The 22,727-nt window shown below is 35.8% G+C and overlaps 1 protein-coding gene across 3 annotated transcripts in view; it reads right to left on the bottom strand.

Annotated features, from left to right (window-relative positions):
- Positions 1–4,816: 4,816 nt before the first annotated feature.
- Positions 4,817–22,727, bottom strand: part of LOC111053336 (E3 ubiquitin-protein ligase Nedd-4) — a 91,728-nt gene continuing 73,817 nt past the window's right edge. For all 3 annotated transcript variants that reach the window (XM_039420980.1, XM_039420981.1, XM_039420982.1), the window contains 5 exons: positions 21,452–21,692; positions 18,676–18,904; positions 16,886–17,055; positions 15,441–15,543; positions 4,817–5,734 (listed from right to left, as the gene is read on the bottom strand). In XM_039420980.1, coding sequence (XP_039276914.1) covers positions 15,441–15,543; positions 16,886–17,055; positions 18,676–18,904; positions 21,452–21,692 — 743 coding nt within the window. In that variant the 3' untranslated portion in view covers positions 4,817–5,734. The remainder of the gene's footprint in view (positions 5,735–15,440; positions 15,544–16,885; positions 17,056–18,675; positions 18,905–21,451; positions 21,693–22,727) is intronic.

The raw sequence follows: 22,727 nt of genomic DNA, 5'->3' as shown, positions 1-22,727 counted from the left end.
TAGGATGAATCTTTCATAGTACATCCTTTGAAATAATTATTTTATTTTCTATCGATTAAATGAGAAAGTTTAAGAGAAATTTCAATTTTATCACAGCAGCATTCAAAAAGCTGACATTTTTTTCACAAATGAAAAATATGGAGAAACAATTGGTACTTTAAATTTATTGGATTTACTAGAAAGATCTTTATACAAGTGAACTTCACAAGAATATGACCAAAGTATTTGAGTTGGAATTATAATAGTATCTATTGAATTGGAAATCCTATACTCAGATAGAATCCATCTAAGTATTACAGGTTAATGGTAATTCGTTGAGTAAAATTAAGTCTTCCAATAGATTTTATTTGGATTGAATTGAAACTTCGTTGTGAAGGGAGTAAGTAACTAACAAAATTGACAAGCTTAGTGAAGAAAATTTCCCACTAAGAAAATTATGTTAGGAGCTAGTTACACGTACAGAAACTGAGTAGAGGATAGGACGAGAAATTTTACTAGAAGATACAATCAAATAATTATTTTTCTAAAGTACTGAATTTGTTTGAAAGAATAAAATTGCACAATGGTCTCAACAAAAACAAAAATTAGAATGTTCGATATGCTCCAAGTCACGTTGTTAAAAAAGTTATTTATTGATAAACGTATTTGTTACAGATTACATTCTTCTTATCCAAGTTTTGATTACCAAGCATGTTCATTCATAACTTCTTGTATTCTTTCATGTTCCAAAAATCTCTACAAAGTAGATATTATCCATTTTTAGTCATTTATTCATTAAAAATAATAGTAGGTAATAGGTTGATGAAAACTTTCCAAATTTGAAGAACAGTTCAATCAGGATATTTTGAAAATTTGCAGATATTGTATTTCAACTTGAATAAAAAATGAATTTGATCTGAACAATTTTAATCATCAAATTTAATTGTGCAGTGATATTAGTTGACTCAATTTTAAATCAAAATAAACCCAATTCAAATATTCCTTAGAAACCTGAGCAAAATAATGTACTCTTGTTTCATATTTGATTAGAAATTATGAATAGCTTTGACTATTTCTCATTTATCACTTAAGTAGCTACTGCACTAGTTTAATGAGTTTCTACTTGAATACTGTACTCGAAAATAGTATAAATATATTGGGCATAATTGGTAGGTGGATTAGTAGTAGCCTATTGAACTATTCAGAGAATGAACACGGTATTTAGGAATCGAACATAGTTGATTTGGAAAACAATTGAGATTTATTAATATTTTATATCATTTCATCAACTAGTAATTGTGACAATTTCAATTAACATTGAAGGCTTTTCTAGAGATAAGGAAATCTTACTATCTGACATGTGCAGGGAGAGTTCATGCGATATTCTGATAGTTCAAGAAACGCATCGAGGCAGCACAAGACACAGACCAAATGTTTCAGGCATGAATTTGGTTTTGGAGAGGCCACACAACAAATATGGTAGTGCTATTTTTTGTACACCGAGTTTACCTGTCCTAGCCTCATCGTACACTGAAAGAGATGATATTGAAATCCTGAATTTTAAAACAAAACATCTGAGCATCACCTCTGTATACAAACCACCAAATGCCGTTTTCAATTTCGAAGAACAAAGCACTTTTGATTATCAAGATGTAAACTTGACCATGGGGGATTTCAATAGCCAGAGTACATCATTGGGCTACACAAACACCAATGCAGATAGGGAAAGGCTGGAATCATGGACAGAATCCCACAACCTACAGCTGATCCATGATCCTAAATTACCGTCATCATTTAATAGTGGACGATGGAGAAGGGGATATAATCCTGACAACATTTTTTCCAGCTCAAAAATCGGAGGGCCATGTTTCAAAACAGTGGGCAATCCAATCCCAAGATCACAACACAGGCCAATTATCTGTCATCTGCAGGCAGCTGTAAAACCAGAAAGAGTTCCCTTCAAAAGACGGTTTAATTTCAAAAAGGCGGATTGGAAGCGTTTCAGTGAAACACTTGATGAAGAAGTACAAAGCATTCAGCCAGAGCCAGAAAACTATGAGGTTTTTGTCGAACAGGTTCAGAGGATATCCAGACAGACGATTCCACGAGGATGCAGGACTAACTATTTGCCAGGACTTGATGGAAGCGAAAAGGAAATGTTGAAGCAATATCAGAGAATGTACGAAAATGACCCTTTCTCAGAGGAAACAGTTGAAGCCGGTGAAGAAATCATGGAAATAATATCAACAAACAGGCGAGAAAGATGGACTAGTTTGATGGAAAACTTGGATATGAAAATAAACAACCGTAGAGCATGGAGGCTCCTCAAGAATCTGAGTGGCGATCCTACTGAGCCAAAGGACATCCAAACCAAAGTGACAGCTGACCAGGTGGCTACTCAGCTGTTGCTGAATGGAAAGACTAGTGGTATCAAACACCGTACGCAAATACAACATGATATTCAGAATGAAAACAACTTCCTTGAGTCACCATTTTCTTCAATAGAGCTTGATAACGCAATAAAGTCTCTCAAATCAAACAGAGCTGCTGGTATTGATGGAATCAGGGATGAACAGATCAAACATTTCGGACATAAAACCCTTGAATGGCTGCTTGCTATGATGAATAGCTGTGTTAATAAACTGCAAATGCCAAAATCATGGAGAAAAGCGAATATCTGTTCCTTGCCTAAGCCTGGTAAAGACCTTGATGATCCAAAGAGTTATCGGCCAGTATCTCTTCTATGTCAAACTTTCAAAGTCTTTGAACGCATGATTCTAAACCGAATAGCTGGTTTCCTTGAAACAAAGTTCATACCTGAGCAAGCAGGCTTTAGGCCAGGCAAATCGTGCTGTGGGCAGGTGCTTAACCTGACACAGCACATTGAAGATGGGTTTGAGAGGGAAGATATCACAGGTGTGTGTTTTGTGGATTTAACAGCTGTGGATACAGTAAATCACAGAAATCTGTTGAAGAAGGTGTATGATTTCACCAGGGATTTCAGACTAACCTCTGTCATTGGAAGTTTGCTTCAAAACCGACGTTTCCAGGTCTTTCTCCAAGGAAAGAAGAGCAGATGGCGCATACAGAAGAATGGACTCCCACAAGGCAGCGTACTTGCTCCAATCTTGTTCAATATATATATATACTAATGATCAACCAGTACCAAGCAAAACAAGATCTTTTATATATGCTGACGATACAGCTTTGGCAGCACAAAGCTCTTCTTTTGATGTGGTCGAGAATAAGCTATCCTCTGCCCTGGAAGATATGGCAGAATACTACAAGAGGAACCACCTGAAACCAAATCCGATCAAGACACAAACATGCGCTTTTCATCTGAGAAACAGGGATGCCAAACGAGAGCTTGATATAACATGGCAAGGACAGAAGCTTCAGCACTGTGCGACACCAAGATACCTGGGAGTGATCTTGGATCGAACACTGTCATTTAAGGAGCACTGCTTAACTACAGGGAAAAAGGTTGCTGCACAAAATTGTATAATCCGTAAACTAACTGGGAGCACATGGGGAGCCAACCCCCACACACTTCGAACATCAGCAATTGCACTTAGTTTATCGGCTGCAGAATACGCAGCTCCAGTATGGTCCGCTTCTGTTCATACAAATAAAGTTGACACAGCGGTGAATGAGACTGCAAGAATCATTACTGGATGCTTGAAACCTACTCCAATTGATAAAGTGTACCCTCTAGCAGGAATAGCACCTCCCGCTATAAGGAGAAGAGTGGCTGGTGATGTGGAAAGATCTAAGCAGGAAACTGACCCTCGTCACCCTCTTCACTACCATCAGATACAAGCAAAACGCCTCAAGTCAAGGAAGAGTTTCATGGCTAGGACCCATCTACTGCAGCTACTAGGACAACTCCTACAGCAGCCCGTCTTGAACTATGGAAAGAGAAGGCCCATGTCACGGTGTCCGAGACATTACCGACTGGAGGAAACCTTACATACAGTGTATGGAAATCACTAAACTGACTGCGGGTGGGAGTAGCAAACTGCAAATCAAACATGATGAAGTGGGGGTACCTGGAAGGAAATATGGACCTAAACTGCAGATGCGGAGAAATCCAAGACCAAAAACATCTATACTGCTGCCCTCTCATGGACCAACCCTGCACTAATGAAGACCTAACTTTAGCATCTGACAATGCCGTGGTGGCAGCTATTTTTTGGAAGTGTTGACCGGACTCGGAAAGTAAAGTAAGTATCAAATAGTATTATCTACAACTTGGCAGCTTTTAGTGAATAAGTGGACGTCTGAGCTAAGCTGCTGCCTACAAGAAATCTGAAACCTATTATACTGTATCTTTACTGAGTACTATTGTTTACAGATGGAATTAAATAGAGAATGCATTTATTAAAATGCTAATTAATATATAATTATTATTTAACGAAAATCCCAAATAAATGCTGCAAATCACCCCGAAGACCTCTGCTACTGCAGACATTGACAACAGGGTTAACAGCTAGATGGAAATTCGATGAGAACTACTATCCAAAAATTCGATGAGAACTACTATTTGCAGCTATTTGCAGCATTTATTTGGTATTTTCGTTAAATAATAATCATATATTAATTAGCATTTGAATATATGCATTCTCTATTTAATTCCATCTGTAAACTGGTTGGCCGCTATGGCTTCGTATAAAATGAGCGCTGCTATCCAGAGATTGTCAGTTTGGTGTAAGGGTAAGCATTCCTGACTAGCAATTGTGAGGTACCGGGTTCGATTCCCGGGCTGGCAAATAATTTTTGGATAGTAGTTCTCATCGAATTTCCATCTAGCTGTTAACCCTGTTGTCAATGTCTGCAGTAGCAGAGGTCTTCGGGGTGATTTGCAGCATTTATTTGGGATTTTCGTTGAATAATAATGAGTACTATAGTATTTAGATTCTAATTCACATAATTAATTGAAATTTATAAACCAGATTATTATTTTCGTATGTGGAGTTTCAAATGTATAATGTATCTCATCAATTTTCTACCGAGATAGCATAAAACTACCAAGTATTAATTTTAGAAATTTTAAAAATCTAGAGGACATTATTCGATTAACAATTTTATCACAAAAAGTTCGAATATTTTGGGATTTTTTCATGATATATCAGCCTATGTTTCAGAATGTATAACAATATTTATTTTGACTGGACTTTGAGACACTACTTCTTCTTTTTATTCTTCTTCCTTCAAAACAACAGATCCTTACAATAAAATTATATATTTTACAGGCACTTGAAATTTTTTGACACATATAAAATAAAATATATTATATAGTTCTATAATCTGGCGATAAAATTTTTACAAACTACATACCCAATGATTAATAAATATATTTATATATAGTGCTACGTTTTTCAGTTATATCACATATTCCATTTCATAGAATAAAACAATATACACATTATACAGAAAGCACAATACGAAAAGAAAACTAGACTGAACTATTGTTCACAACTTAAAAATAAAATACTTCTAGGGAATGATGTTAGAAAGTATGATTATTATTTCATAAAATATCATATTATTTCAATAATATCGTAGATGTAGGTGTCTTTTCAAGAAGTGAGCGGTTTAATATGCAAGATATGGAAAATCTATTACATTTTATAAGTACTAATGCAATTAGCTGGACTTGCTATAGTATGGAACTTGGTGAAATATTTCAAGCCATGTGGAAGAGCCGGGTGATGGTATTTATCAATGGAATTCTTCGTGTGTAATCAAGGAAATCCTGGAACAAGTAAATTAATTTATAAAAAATGAGAGTCATTTATTATTATTTTATTCCATTAACAAGAAATACTGAAGACATAACGCCCAAATGAGTCTTCACTACAATATATTGTCAATCAAATCGAGCAAGTAAAAGACACAATACATGCAACTCACATTAGTTGAAAATTACGGGATCAAATCTGTTCTGGCCAGAGAACTCGAATTGTAGCGCCAGAATGCCAGACTGTAGTTCTGCCAATAGCAGGCTTGTGTTTGCGCCGGCGTAGACCGTCCTGCTGCTTTGGCATTGTGGATGTTTTTGTAAGTCAAAAAGTAAAAAGAATTAAGTAATTATGGCCTACCTCAAGGTACAGTTTTGTCGCCCATTCTTTTTTGTTGTATGTGAACGAAATGTTGAATATCAAATTGAAAAACGGTAAAGTATATTCATTTGCTGATGACACTGCAGTCATTTTTTCAGATGACAGTTGGCAGAAAGCATTTTTGAATTCAGAACATGATATGTTTTTAATAAAGAATTGGCTTGACCAACATACACTTAGTCTGAATCTTAGTAAGTCTAAATATATAACTTTTTCAGCAAATGCAGTTGGCAAACCTCCCACATTTTTAAAATTAAAACTTCATACTAAATGTGATCAGATAGTCGCTGGAGTTCATAATCTTACAATGCTTCCTGATTGCGGCTGTCCTACCTTTGAAAATGTAGTATCCATAAAATACTTGGGTGTTATTGTTGATGAAAGCTTCAGATGGAATCATCACATAAATTTTATCAATAAAAAATTAAAATTCATTAACTATAAGTTTTATAAAATCAATAGAATATTGGATAGAGAGCAAATAAAAACAGTCTATTATGCTTTAGTTGAGTCCATTTTAAGATATGGGATTGCAATATGGGGAGGAACTTATGACACACACCTGAATAATCTATTTATAACACAAAAGGCTGTAATTAAAACCATAATTCGCAAACCCAGAGACTATCCCACCCAGCAAGTCTTCAGGGATTTCCATGTTATGACCTTAAGACAAATATATCTGAAAATATTAATAAAATACATAAATAATTATAAAGATAACTTTGAAGAGGCTGATAGGCCGACTTACTCACTCAGACCAAATAGTACAAGGAAATTCAAAATTTTTCATAGTAGTCTAAGTTTGTTGTGTAGACAGCTTATGCACATTAGCACAAAATTCATCAATTTAGTACCGCCTTTATTTCTGACACATCATAAAAGGAATGGTCTAAACGAATGGATTTGTATGAATTTTTTTCATGAATTGAGTTTCATTTGAATTGACATTTTCATTGAATAGCCTAGCAAGTTCATAATCATCTTGATCTCTTCTTTCTCTTGTATTTTTCTCTCATTCATGTTCTCCTTTCTTATTTTCATTTATTTTTTTTCTACTCCGGTTTGTTTCATTTGTATAAATTAGATCAACTAAATCAATAACTATATTATTAGGGTTAGAATAAAGACTCCCACCAGCGAGCAAGTTTTACTTTTGCTGGTGGTGCCATGGTGAATATTGTTTTGTTAAGGAAAAAATGTATTCTTATTCATAATAATCACTTGTTAAGAAATTTTAACGAAATTGTATTTTGTTTTTTATGGCAATAAAATTTGATTTGATTTGATTTGAAGTCGTCTCTGTCTTGTTTCGTCGGCCCGTTCTTTTGCAAGAACAAATTTGTGTTTGTCTGTCGTGTAATTTTCGATCGGAAATTTCTTGTAAATTGTTCGAGTGTCGTGTGTGTGAATTATGAATATAACAGCGTAAATAGTATTGAATTGAATTAATTTGAATCAGATTTGAATTTATAAAGAATCCAGTTTGAGCTTTGTTCGAAACACAGTGCATAACCTGCAAGTTGAACGCAGAATCAACGAAAAGGCAGCCCTTAAGCAAGAACCTGTCTATTCCCAGATTTTGTCCCACCCTGAACCTGACCAAAACACCCAATAAAAGCTTCGAAGGGCAAGTAGTCAAGATTGGAATAAATTTGGTGAGTTTTTTGCTCTTTTTGATTGTTCATTAATGCAGAGTCTAACTGTACAAATAACCTGGCTCAAATTGAAGATTAAATTCTGCCCCTTGTTTGTATTTGATTATTTAAATAGTAAATTACAGTCCTCTGGTAGCTCTAGCCTGAGCTTTGTTCAGAAGATTTTATGATCCTGCCGAGCCGGGATAAATTTAAATTTGTAATTTGTTAATTAATTCACACACATTGGATTTAAGCAGTTACGTATTTGTCCAATGTTGGCATGTTGAGAATGGTCTGATCCATGCTCAACTTAAGTTTGTTGTAGCCTTGTTCTAAGAGCAAGGTTTCTTGTCAATTTGTATTTGTCTGAAATTAAATTTATTTCAGTTAAAATTATAATTTCCTTAAACTAGGCTCATTGTGCTCTTTTTCAGGAATTTGTTTGTTTGTTGGAATTTATATTGTCCATTTTTTATACATGTTAGTGAAGGTTAATCACCAGCATGATTTTGTTTGTTCAATTCAACAAGTTATCGTTTGTTTGTGAATTGTTGGAAGAACATTATCTAATCATATAGTTTTGTTTTCAGCAATAACTTATCTTGTGAATTGATAATCAAAGTTTAACTTTGATGACTTACTAACTCGTGATTCTTCATTTCATCTAGTTTTGAACTCATTCTTGTTTTATTGTCTGTTGTTTGTATTGTCGGGGCTGAATTGTTTTGTGTATGAGTTCAAGATGGAGGAAAAATTACAGAAACAAATCAGGGTGCATCGCGTTAAACTGGAACAATTGTATGCCAGATTGCAAAGAATTTATGACCTGTCTAAAAATGTCTCTGATCCAAAAGTTGCTGAGCAATTTTCAATCTTGTATCCTCGGGTGTCTCAGACCATTTCGGATTATGAAAAGACAGAATTAGTGGTTAATGAGTTGGAACTTGAGTTGAATAAAGATCATGTTGTAGCATTCAACGACTCACACCTAGATCTGTTTCAGTATATTGAAGTAGCGGCTAACACTCTCAAACAGAAAGAGGCGACTGTCGCTATTGCTCAATCTTCGGCAGCTACAGCAGCTAGTTCACAGCCGGTCGTGTCCAAGTCGGTACTGCCTAAAATCGACCTTCCGAAATTTGATGGGAACCAGACTCAATGGTCGGTGTTTTATGAACTATTTAAGGCATTGGTACATGACAACAAGAATTTGAACGATCAGCAGAAGGTCCAATATCTTGTAAGTAGACTTACTGGACAAGCAGCCAATATTTGTCGTCATTTGCCACCATTGGCTAACAATTATCAAATAATTTGGCAGGCATTATTGACCCGCTATAACGATCCATGGGCGCAAGTCGATGCCTATTTCAAACAAATTTTTGAATTTTGTCCAATAAAATCAGAATCAAAGGCAGGATGTATTGCGATTTTGGATGGGTTTTGCAGTTCAATCAATGCATTGAAGAGATTGCAACTCATTGATTTGTCAGACTCGATATTCCTCTATCATGGCTTGAGATTGCTGGATCCAAGTTCTCGTAGAAATTTTGAATCGGCCGTCTGTGACAAGGCTATGCCAACTTATACCGATTATGTCAAGTTCATTGAAAAGCAAATTAAGATTCTTCCTTCTGATGAGAAACAGACTGAATCGTTTAATATGAAGCACAAAAAGGATAATAAATCAAAGGTGTTTGTGGTTCAATCTAATGATTCATCTAACGATGCATCTAGTAAAAATCCCAATTGTCTGAAGTGCTCAAAACCAGGTCATCGGTTAGTAGATTGTGCTAATTTCTTGAAAATGACTCCTTGGGATCGTTATTGTTTGATTAATGGAAAGTTTTGTTGTTTTCGTTGTCTTGATGTGGATCATTTGAGTAGAGATTGTCGCAGTAAAAGTCAGTGTGCTCAATGTCGAGAATCTCATCATTCTTTATTGCACTTTTCCAGATCAAGTTCCAATGAAGGTGTTGCATCTTCGTCGAACTCCAAGGCAGGTGGCACATCACCTATTAGTTGTTGTTCTACATCCAACGATGTAGAAAATTCGACCGTTGTGTTGTCGACCGTCACTGCACATGTTCGAGATTGTAATGATCAGCTTTGTGATGTTCGTTTCTTGGTTGACACCGGGAGTCAGTGTCATTTTGTTACAGCCAAATTGTGTCGGCGTTTGAGACTACCATTCCAGCCCATGAAAACCGTTGTTTGTGGATTCGGTGGTGGTACTAGTGAAGTTCGAGGTCGTACTTGTGTGTCGATTCAGTCAAAGTTGGATCCTACCGTCAAGTTTTCGATGGATGCCACAGTGGTAGATAAAGTTATCGACCAGTTGCCTTCTTGTGAAATCGACAGATCCAAACTTCATCATCTTGAAAATCTCACACTGGCTGACGACAAATTCTACCTTCCTAGTAGAATAGATGGCATCATTGGTGCGGAGTTAGTTCCTCACTTGCTACGTGGGAGTCCTAGTACAGGTGAATCGCACGAATTGATGACTGTTAATAGTGTCTTTGGTCACATTCTGATGGGGAGAGCGCCGATTCTCACTTCAACAACGAATGTGTCGAATTGTTTTACAGCCATCTGTAGTCCATTCGTTAGTAGTCCATCGTTGGATAGTTTTGTGGAACATTTTTGGGAGTTGGAATCGTGCCCTGCACCAAGCTGTCAACTGAAACCGGAAGAGTTGGAGTGTGAGGTGAATTTTCGGAAGTCTGTACATCATGTGAATTCTGGTCGTTTTGTTGTTGCCTTGTCATTTGCGGAGCCGCCCAGCAGCTTGGGAGATTCGTATGCTGTCGCCAAACACAGACTGCTGACTTTGGAGAGACGACTAGAGCTTGACAGCAATATTCATATTTCATATCATGAAATATTGATCGATTACCTACGTCAGGGTCACATGTCGTTTGTAGCAGATCAGACAGACCGAGGTGGTTACTACATACCGCATCACGCCATCGTGAAAGCAAGCAGCACTACCACGCCCATCCGAATTGTATTTGATGCTGGTTCCAGAACATCATCTGGTTTGTCATTGAACCAGGTTCTTCATGCTGGTCCCAAATTGCAGACTGACATTTTTGTTTTGTTAGTTAATTTTCGTTTGTTCCCAATCGCACTAACTGCCGACATTAAACAAATGTATCGACAGATATTAGTGGAGGATTCCTGCCGTCGTTATCAGCGTGTATTGTGGAGATTTTCGCCGGAGGATCCAATCGAAATTTATTAGCTCAATTGTGTTGTTTTTGGTGTTTCAAGCTCTCCATATTTGGCGCTTCGCACCGTCCACCAGCTTGTAGAGGAGGATGGAAATCATTTTCCAGCAGCCAAGGCGAGAATACCAGGAGACATGTTCATGGACGACTTAGTCACATCTGTCGCCACAGAGTCAGAGGCCGCGGAGCTGTATTGTCAGTCCAAGCAGCTGTTTGAGGGAGGAGGTTTCTCGCTCACAAAGTGGACTTCAAATTCACCATCAATGTTGGAGAAATTCTCGAAGGAAGAGAAATCGTTTTTGTACAAGGATTTCGAAGCAGACAACTCCTTGGCTATCTTGGGATTGAATTGGCAACCTAGTACTGATCTGTTTCAGTTTTCAGTCAAGAGTGGTGCGGTCGTCGCTACTAAGCGTTCTATTCTGTCAGTGATGGCTCGTATCTATGATCCACTTGGTCTCTTGTCACCGTTTACATTATTTCTCAAGTGTCTTGTCCAGAAACTGTGGAAATTAGGAGTGGATTGGGACGAGAAGCCGCCTGAGTCTATATGCACTCTTTGGGAGAATTGTCAAAAAGAGTTGCCTCTATTGTTGAAATTTGCTGTTCCACGTCACGTTGGTTTGTTTCAGGATTCTCACATCAGTTTGATTGGATTTTGTGACGCATCATTGTCTGGTTTTGGTGCAGTTATCTATGTGAAGTCGCAGAATGAGAGCGAGGAGCCAAGAGTTGTATTATTGTGTTCAAAGTCCAAGGTAGCACCATCTAAAGTTGTTTCAATACCTCGTTTGGAGTTGTGTGCGGCACTCTTGTTGGCAGAACTCATGAATTCAGTAGTCACTATTATTAGTGAACGTTGTCATGTGTCTCGTATTGTCGCACTCTCTGATTCTACAGTCACCTTGTGTTGGATTAATGCTCCATCTGCGAAATGGCAAACTTTTGTTGGTAATCGTGTCACAAAAATACAGGATTCTTGTATACAGGGGTGGATGCATGTTGCCGGAATTGAAAATCCCGCTGACTGTTTGTCTAGAGGTTTATCACCAGTTGAGCTTGTGAACTTTCCGTTGTAGCTCTCAGGTCCATCATGGATAGCAGAGGACGAATGCGATTGGCCCGTTCAAACTCAAATGGAAGAGATAGTGGATCCACCGGAGGCGAAAAAACCGTCAGTGTTGACAGTCACAAAATCTCCTGATTGTAACAGCAATGCAATATATTCATTGATTGGTCGTTGTTTGGATTATGGTCGTCTTTTGAGAATTGTAATTCTTGTTCTCAAATTCTTACGAATCTTACCCCAATCAGAAGAATCAGATTTCGATGTTGCTGAGAGGTATCTATGTAAAGTGGTACAGAAGATACATTTTTCATCTGAATTTGTGCAATTAGAGAAGGGAGAAGATTGTTCTATGCGCCTACGTCGTCTGTCTCCATTCATTGATAAAGGTGTGATTTGCGTCGGCAGTCGTTTGTCTCATGCTGGACTTGAATTTGAGACTTGTCATCAGATGATCTTACCAAAATCCGACGCTTTTGTATCGATGTTAATTGATTATCATCACAAGAAGAATTGTCATGCTGGACCTTCGTTATTGTTGTCCTTGATCAGACAGAAATTCTGGATACTGTCTGCTCGCTCTATTATTTGTATTTGTGTCTTTAAGTGTAATCGTTGTTTCCGTATTCGACCTAGTAACAAAATTATATCCACTCCCAACTTAATAGTTGTTGTGATTGTTGCATTTTTTCTTTTGTGTTGTTTTTTGGTGTTGGTGTTTTGTTCTTTTTGGCATGTCTGGATTTTTCCTTTCCTTGGTTTTTCAGTTTTGTAACTTGGCTGAAAAATAGTTTTTCAGAGGCAGGGGTATGTTCAGGCCAGAGAATTCGAATTGTAGCGCCAGAATGCCAGACTGTAGTTCTGCCAATAGCAGGCTTGTGTTTGCGCCGGCGCAGACCGTCCTGCTGCTTTGGCATTGTGGATGTTTTTGTAAGTCGTCTCTGTCTTGTTTCGTAAATAGTATTGAATTGAATTAATTTGAATCAGATTTGGATTTATAAAGAATCCAGTTTGAGCTTTGTTCGAAACACAGTGCATAACCTGCAAGTTGAACGCAGAATCAATGAAAAGACAGCCCGTAAGCAAGAACCTGTCTATTCCCAGATTTCGTCCCACCCTGAACCTGACCAAAACACCCAATAAAGGCTTCGAAGGGCAAGTAGTCAAGATTGGAATAAATTTGGTGAGTTTTTTGCTCTTTTTGATAGTTCATTAATGCAGAGTTTAACTGTACAAATAACCTGGCTCAAATTGAAGATTAAATTTTGCCCCTTGTTTGTATTTGATTATTTAAAAAGTAAATTACAGTCCTCTGGTAGCTCTAGCCTGAGCTTTGTTCAGAACAAAATCAATGTAAAGAAAATTAATTGTTTGATAAGTAGCGTTCAAAGCAAATTTCAAAAAGCGATAAGTAGGTAACAAAACAGTAAGCTCAGTCATTTATATAATTGATTTGATTTTTATAAATAAGAAAGAAGGACTTTAGAGCTGCCACTAAATTTACTGAGGAATAACCTCAAAAATTCACCTCCTAACCTTCACAAACGTCGTTATCACTACATTCACTCAATTACTATTTACAAAATAGTAACAATTTAGATTTGCATGCAATGTAATACCGGGTAAAGCCTATCTGATTGCGGACATGAAACGGTCAAGCGAGAACAATACATCTGCAAGACTTTTTGGCAGCAGGTAGGTTTAGCACATCTCTGATCCTTGTGCCCCATGCCCACATCCTGTTATGTTTATTTCACACATACTTTTACTCGGGGATTTCCATTTCTGTGTCCTGTAAAGGTTCATCGAAGTTATAATTTGCAACCAACGGGTGTCTCAAAAAGGACGCACATGCAAGTTTGAGAATGTGAATTTATTACATTAAGTTATTAAAGTAATTATAAGTTATGCTGTATGGAATTATTACCTTTATTATATTCAAATTACCTTTAAAACTTCACAATAAATGTTCAAAATGGCTTCCTCCACTAGTAATGCAGGCTCGAACACGTTTCATAACATTTGCAGCCACTTTTCGTAGTGTTTGCTCAGAAATGATTTTAATCTCACTTTCAATATTAACCTTCAATTCGTCAAGTGTATTGTTATTGAAACCCTTACTTTTCAAATTCCCCCAAAGAAAAAAGTCAGCTGGAGTAAGACCTGGGAATCTTGGCGGCCACAAGCACAATCCTTTTGATATCACACGATGGTCAAAAAATGCTCTTAACATATTTATCGTTTCAGCAGAAGTATGGCATGTTGCATTATCCTGCTGAAACCAACAATCTCGATCGTCTAATTCTAACAACGCTATAAATTGTTCAATAAGGTTGCGATACACAACACCATATATTCGTCTTTCACTCGTTCGTAAGATTTATATGCGAAATAACATTCAATAATAAACACACGTTCATCCTTTGAAAAAAACCATAGTTGAACATACACAGACACTACAGATTACAAATGAATACTAACAAGCACTAGTAAATGTAAAACGGTAGTGCCAATTGTTATTTGAGGGAACAAAATATTCCCTATACAGAAAATATATTCCCTCAAACTTGGATGTGCGTCCTTTTTGAAACAGCCGTTATAATTGACAGTCTAATTACAGCACTCTGTAGCTCTTGGTGCAACATACAGTTCCTGCAAAGCTAATCAAGATGCGACAAATATCTAAAACGTAAAGGCAAATACCATTATTTCTATTGATGTACAATCTAATTGCGAATCAAAGGATATGCCCGTCATGTGGTAAAAACCGAACCCTGCAATCAAATGGTGAGTCTCACGCAATGAATGATTTTAGTGTATAAAGATTGGGTAGTTTAATTCTATTTCAAACAATTCATGTTTTTTGCGGCCCAAAATAACAGGACTTGATCATCACTACTGCATAGCTACCCAGCACAAGTGCGTTTACAATTTTTTTATGTGAGTGTTAAGGGTATATGAATGTGTAATGCTAGGTTTTATGTTTATAAAAATTATTATGGTAAACAATTGGCATGAACAGAAAATACTCCATTAATGATGTACTTAATAGTTTATACATTTACGTAAATAAACCTGATTTTCTTAGTGTTACTTGATAATTTTAAACGATACATTATATTATTTTATGTCGAGTTGTAAGTTGCGGACGAGAGTGATGGTTTTTGGAGTAGGTTCTGAAAATATGTCTTATGTAACTGAAACTATCTGGATGGGGGCATTAAGAGATCTATTGTTGAATACTGGTTAAATATTGACATGAGTTGACAGTTATTGTTTCCCATTCCACCGACGTTGAAGGAGGGGTATTGTTCTTGACCTTGACCGCTCCCTGCCCCCATTGAGATAGGGTTATTACCTGTAATACCTAAATATCTCATGTATAATATTGAATACATACTCAATCAACCCCTGCAAAGCCTTGTGATCCCTCAATGGCCTTGATAAGCTTCTCCTTCAACTGCTGGTAACTCTCGTACGGCGGAAGGTCCAATCGGTTAAAACTGAAACATTATAAATCGAATAATTCATGACAATATTTAAGACAAACTTTCAAACGATACAAAAATGTAATTAATTATTGTTTTCATAACAAAGTCGTTCATCAAATTGAACATTTGAACAAAGCAAGTTGTGCTTTTCTGTGTTTCAAGTTTAAAATAAAATGATATTTTGGACTGATTTATTAATCAAAATCGATAGTGAACCATTTCCCAATTAAACTTTCTCTCTTAATCATTGTCATGTTTTGTGCTTTGTATTGATCAGGCTATAAAAAAGTTTATAATAGCTAATTAATATCTCACCATCTCGAAGATAATTGATAGGTATTCTGCATTCTTCAATGCTGAATTCTTTCAATGTTATATTTTTCTGGATCATGGTGGAAGTATTTACTTTTCTAGAACATAATGTTGATACTGAAGAGTGAGGCAGATGAGATTGCTTCAATTTACTCAAAACATGTAGAAATATAACTTTCATATAAACATGTTTCAACTAACATATAGAACAACATGTAGATTTTTTTATTTGTCTAGTTTTATTCCATTTTAGAAATTAATTGTATGAGACACATGTTGCATGCTTTATTTCAATGTTTTGCACGGTGAGAAAAACTACCAACGCATTTCAAGAAGCTATCTGGTTGTGTTCTTCCTGTGCGGTAGTCTCAAACCATTAGTCATTAATCATTAAAGTCATTATGTGATGGTTTACAATGATCACCCCAAGCTCTTGATAAGTTGAACAACAAAATTCAACAACCTGTTGCTAACAAACCATTTGATAAGCTGCTGAGAGCTCTAATCGCCAACAAACAAAAGTAATGGAAACTATTTGCCTGATACAATTCTAAAAACTGAACTGTACTACTTAGGTATATTCTTAATAGGCCTACTTCCTTACTATTTGACTTGACACTATTTGCTTGAAACAATTCTTAAAACAGGAATGTACTACTCAGTTACATTCTTAATAGGCCTACTTCCCTACTATTTAACTTGACACATTTGCCTGATACAATTCATAAAAATGAAATGTACTACTTATTATTCACTAAACTGTACTGCTTAGGTACAATTTCTAAGCGACGACTGTACGCGCTATATTATTGGCTATAGTCAACATAATAGACAGTAATAGACTACAGCCATTCATACAGCACGGCTACACCGCTGAAGAATTGAAACTTAAGGTTAAAAATGAAATTCAAAATGAATGGATGTTTTTGTTTAATGAGTAGCCAAATAAGGAAGTTAATCTTCCCCATTCTTTATAATTATGGTATTCCCCAATCTTTATAATCTTCCTAGTTGTGTATATAGTTTAGTGGTATGATCTAACCATGTATGAGCTCTGGGGTAGTTGTCGGGTGTGCCCCACTTCTCAATGGTGAACATCTGAGGCCCATTGCTGCCGTACAACTCCTTAAATCCGTTCATGGGCACTCGCGATGTTCCCGTCACGAACTGCAGCAGCCGCGAACGCATCTCGTTGTTGAACGACAACAGAACCTGCCAACACATTCAACTATTTACTTGACAGAGAAATAAAATTGAAGGTGTGAAATGTTATGAAGGTACGTAGTACACTAACATGGATATGATCATTAAATTCAAATAGATGAGATATTTTGACAAACAAATAAAAATTGTATTTTATTTTGATTTTTTTTTAATTGAAAAATTGAGTATCAACTTTCTTTAACCTCAAAATTGTTTTGTTTTATTTTTCATCAGTTTTATTATTTATCAGTTTTTATAACTGAAATATGTGTGACGCTAGTTTGCCTCCATGTTGCACATTTAACGCTGATTGAACTAGCAAATTATGGCGGCCAGACAAACTTATGTTCTCCTGACCAAAAATTACACATCTCAAAATATAAAATACAGTGTATAATATGTAGGCATTTGAGACTCAAGAGCTTTATATTTGGTGTGTATCTCCCATACGCTAAATAATTTAATATTTTTCAATTATTTAACAATTAAATAAATTTGATATATTTGATACATAAATTGATGTTTTATCACAGATATCCTATAAAATTTAATATTCTTTTTGCCGGTTGTTTGAAAGTTGGAGTAGGCCTAATACCTATTAGACTATCTATCATTGATAATTTTTATTTGAGGTTATGCCATGATTATTAGATTTATGAACTGATGACATTGGTTTCGAAATATAATTGGTAATACCAGTCCAAAATGTTTCATAAAAGAATAATATAGGGCAAACTCGCATAGATAAGTTTCAAATATCTCTCACCTCTCTTCCAAAAGTAACTCAATTAAAAATTACAGTTTTAACTAGAAAGAAGTAGGTAGTTTCAGTTGAGAAAGAAGAACATTGAAATATTTATATTATTGTTATCGGGGCACCGAGCTTCGCTCGTTATTTTTATTTATTGATAAACACAATTCTCTAAAATGATCGTGTTTATATTTTACAGCTGGCTATACGTCAGCTTATGAATTTCGGGGATGCGATATCTTGATTTTCCACAGAATCACTCGCTCACTTTTTACTAACCACAGATGACGAAAGTCTCAGCTGTTTCAGCCAAGGATGAATTATCCTTTTAATGTCGTTCAGCGAGTTTTCCCAAGGATGAGACCTAGTGCAATCGAATTTTTATATCATAAACCTATGTTCCAAATTTCTTGAAAATCGTTAGAGCCGTTTTCGAGATCCGTTGAACATAAATAACCTGATAACCAGATATGAAAATATAAACAGATATACAGAAATTGCTCGCTTAATATAATAGGATAAGCATAGTTCTGATCTAGCACATGTTTATTCCATTTTTTAATGTTTGTGATTCAACAAATAAGGAGTTTAAACCAAATATTTGAGTCCCCCCCATCACGAGCTGAGCCCTGGATTGCATACCAAGGGCCATAGGTGTAGGCACCATCTACGTTCAAAGTTAATCTACGATTATATAGAGGTATGATTGCATCTATTATAATGGATTTCATTTCGGGTTTGAACCAACAGCTGATAAATATCCGTTCAAACTGAGATTAAGTATATGGGTCTAATTAATGCGATCCAGGGCTCATCTCGTCGCAACTCATCTATAGTATCTACTTTGAACTTATACACAATGTAATAAATGTGCTGACCCTCCAGAACCACTGAATGACAGCATGGTTGGCGTGATAGTCGCCCTTGTAGAGGGTGTTCTGCTTCCAGTCCTTGACGTCAATGTTCTGAATGCCACACATCAGCAACTCCAACTCGTGTTCGTCGAATATCTTGATGAGGTTGAGAGGCACCAGTGCGCTGAATCCCTCCAGGAACGCGTTCATCTGCTCCTGCACTCGCGACACGAACCGCCATTCTATTACTAGTCTGCAATAAACAACGCAAACATTTTAGCAATGAGACTCTATCGACAAATAGAATGACTTCAAATTGTTATAGCAACTAATAAAATATTTGTTTTGGTGCTAATTAATCTACCTCTTGTAAACTCTAGTAAGCTTACTAGAGATCAGAATTCTAGATATTTCTAGAATCTAACAAAAATTTATTAGAGACGCAGTTCCTACTAGAAAGTAGTAAGAGTTCATCATAGTTCTCACTAGAATGTAGAAATTGATAGTAATATAGCAGCCGAAACTAATATTACGTTAGTCGTTGCAAGTTGTTTAATTTAATATGGATATATACAACGCCACCGATCTGTATTCAGTATTCATTCTTTCAAGCTCTACACTAAAATTTGAAGCCCAGTTGGACGTGCACTACTTCTATCAAATTCAATTGTTGTAGACGATGTAATTCAGTCAGAAGTCGTTAGATTCGTTGAATGGTTTTCCTGGCATTGCTTCCGTTAGATGAGATAATTTTACGGCGGTATAGTTTAGTTGGAGGTCGTGCAACCGATAGTGGATGTTTTTTTTTTTCAATTTTTCGCCTAGAAACTGATCTACGTGTGGAGCATGTTAAAAAACTATGAATAAATGAATATTTCATCTTGATCATCAAAAATTTGAATATGAAATATCGAAACAGGAATAGATATTCTAAGGTTGAATATTGTTCAATGTATGTTGATTGATTGAATAAATTATTATCATTATTATTATTATTAGTGGATTAAATTATTATCATTAGTGTTACATGAATTATTATTTTTTATTCAAAAATTAATTGAATCATTCATCAGTAAAATATATTTTCAAACATTTTACATTCAGTATATTGTAAAATTATAAAATTTGTTGAAGTAAGAGACGAGTTGGTTTTGGCAGTGGAATGTTGTAAAATGGACGGTTAAAGGATTATGTTTTTGTCAAATGTTGTATTATTGATGCTTAGATTGATGCCATAATTGTTGATTGGATTGAATTGGAACAAAATAGATAAAATGAAAGAATTGATGATTCAATGATTCACTAGTGAGTAATTTTATCTTATCCCTCAGATTGCTTGTGATCATTTCGAGCTATGAAGCTGACTAGAGGAAATGTGTTACCTGATATACTCGTCCTTATTTTCGTCGGTGACCTGAATGTTGGCTCCGTCAGGTTTGAGGTCGCGCTGACTAGTCCGCCCTAGACTGTCTTCGTCCAAGGCGAAGGTGAGCTCCAGCTCAGAGGGGTTGTTCTCCTTGATCCAGAGCAGCGAGTTGTAGTACTCAGAGTCCACACTCTCCATGTCTTTCAGCTCGATCGGTTTGTTCAGCATCATTTTGTAGAATGGACGGATGAAGAACGCTGCCAACAAACACAACTATTATTCGAGTACTCACTCTAGGTAAAATCCTAGAAAAGATAAGATGAAATCCTGGGACAAGATTCAATTCTCCCGTTTAAAAAAATTTACTGTATATATTTTATAGTTCAATTAATTATCTAAATGATACTACACAAGCATAACTTTTACAAGCATCATTAACGGGAATCAATATTGTTCCACCACTGTACACTTGTTCAACACAATGTGTTCTAAAGCAAACAATATCTGTTTTTTTTCGTATTCATAATTATAATAATTAATGGTTTTAGTGAGCTTTTAAACAATTGTAAACTTACAAAGAAGAGCTTCAAAAGTTTTGATCAGGATCCTGTTTCATGATAATTAGTAATTCTTGTAAAACAGAACTTGATGACAGTAGTAAGAGACAGAATACAGTAGTATTATCACACAAGATACGTTAAGCACTAATCCATCACATGAACGCCTTTCTATGTTGGTCTATTGTGTTCAAAACTACTGTCAGTTATTCAAAATTTCACAAATTGTAAATATTTCTACAGAAGGTAATCAAATGCTTAAGAAGTTGTAAAATGAGAAACTGGAACCCTTTAATATTTTTCGACATGTTTCAACTAATGTCATTCTTAAGTGTTAAGTATATGTGTATGTAAATAATAATTATCTTGAGTCGATAAAAAATATAGAAAGGGAAGCCCTAAAAGAATAGCCCCAAAATGTACCATAAACAATCCCCTGACCAATGGTCATCATTTCAATTATTTAGTATTTATAATATATTGAGTATTTTATTAGTATACGAGTTTATTAGAATACACTCACCATCTAATAGTTTTCCATGAATTATTATTTTTTATTCAAAAATTAATTGAATCATTCATCAGTAAAATATATTTTCAAACATTTTACATTCAGTATATTGTTGAAGTAAGAGACGAGTTGGTTTTGGCAGTGGAATGTTGTAAAATGGACGGTTAAAGGATTATGTTTTTGTCAAATGTTGTATTATTGATGCTTAGATTGATGCCATAATTGTTGATTGGATTGAATTGGAACAAAATAGATAAAATGAAAGAATGGATGATTCAATGATTCACTAGTGAGTAATTTTATCTTATCCCTCAGATTGCTTGTGATCATTTCGAGCTATGAAGCTGACTAGAGGAAATGTGTTACCTGATATACTCGTCCTTATTTTCGTCGGTGACCTGAATGTTGGCTCCGTCAGGTTTGAGGTCGCGCTGACTAGTCCGCCCTAGACTGTCTTCGTCCAAGGCGAAGGTGAGCTCCAGCTCAGAGGGGTTGTTCTCCTTGATCCAGAGCAGCGAGTTGTAGTACTCAGAGTCCACACTCTCCATGTCTTTCAGCTCGATCGGTTTGTTCAGCATCATTTTGTAGAATGGACGGATGAAGAACGCTGCCAACAAACACAACTATTATTCGAGTACTCACTCTAGGTAAAATCCTAGAAAAGATAAGATGAAATCCTGGGACAAGATTCAATTCTCCCGTTTAAAAAAATTTACTGTATATATTTTATAGTTCAATTAATTATCTAAATGATACTACACAAGCATAACTTTTACAAGCATCATTAACGGGAATCAATATTGTTCCACCACTGTACACTTGTTCAACACAATGTGTTCTAAAGCAAACAATATCTGTTTTTTTTCGTATTCATAATTATAATAATTAATGGTTTTAGTGAGCTTTTAAACAATTGTAAACTTACAAAGAAGAGCTTCAAAAGTTTTGATCAGGATCCTGTTTCATGATAATTAGTAATTCTTGTAAAACAGAACTTGATGACAGTAGTAAGAGACAGAATACAGTAGTATTATCACACAAGATACGTTAAGCACTAATCCATCACATGAACGCCTTTCTATGTTGGTCTATTGTGTTCAAAACTACTGTCAGTTATTCAAAATTTCACAAATTGTAAATATTTCTACAGAAGGTAATCAAATGCTTAAGAAGTTGTAAAATGAGAAACTGGAACCCTTTAATATTTTTCGACATGTTTCAACTAATGTCATTCTTAAGTGTTAAGTATATGTGTATGTAAATAATAATTATCTTGAGTCGATAAAAAATATAGAAAGGGAAGCCCTAAAAGAATAGCCCCAAAATGTACCATAAACAATCCCCTGACCAATGGTCATCATTTCAATTATTTAGTATTTATAATATATTGAGTATTTTATTAGTATACGAGTTTATTAGAATACACTCACCATCTAATAGTTTTCCATGATAAACTGCCATACCAGCTATTCGTCCGATGAATTTGAAATAGTTCAAATGCTCCTCATTGCACAGTCCCGAGATCGGATTAATTTGTAATGTGTAGTTGTCCCTGCAAAATACATCAACTCCATTATCCAGTGGCGGCGCTTAGGATTTGGCCCCCCCGCGAGAATTTTTGTGGGGCCCCTTTATACAGTAT

This window comes from Nilaparvata lugens, chromosome 2 (assembly GCF_014356525.2).
Source record: "Nilaparvata lugens isolate BPH chromosome 2, ASM1435652v1, whole genome shotgun sequence".
Taxonomy (NCBI): Eukaryota; Metazoa; Arthropoda; class Insecta; order Hemiptera; family Delphacidae; genus Nilaparvata; species Nilaparvata lugens.
Note: the sequence above shows the minus strand (reverse complement) of the source record. Positions and strands in the feature narration are given on the sequence as shown.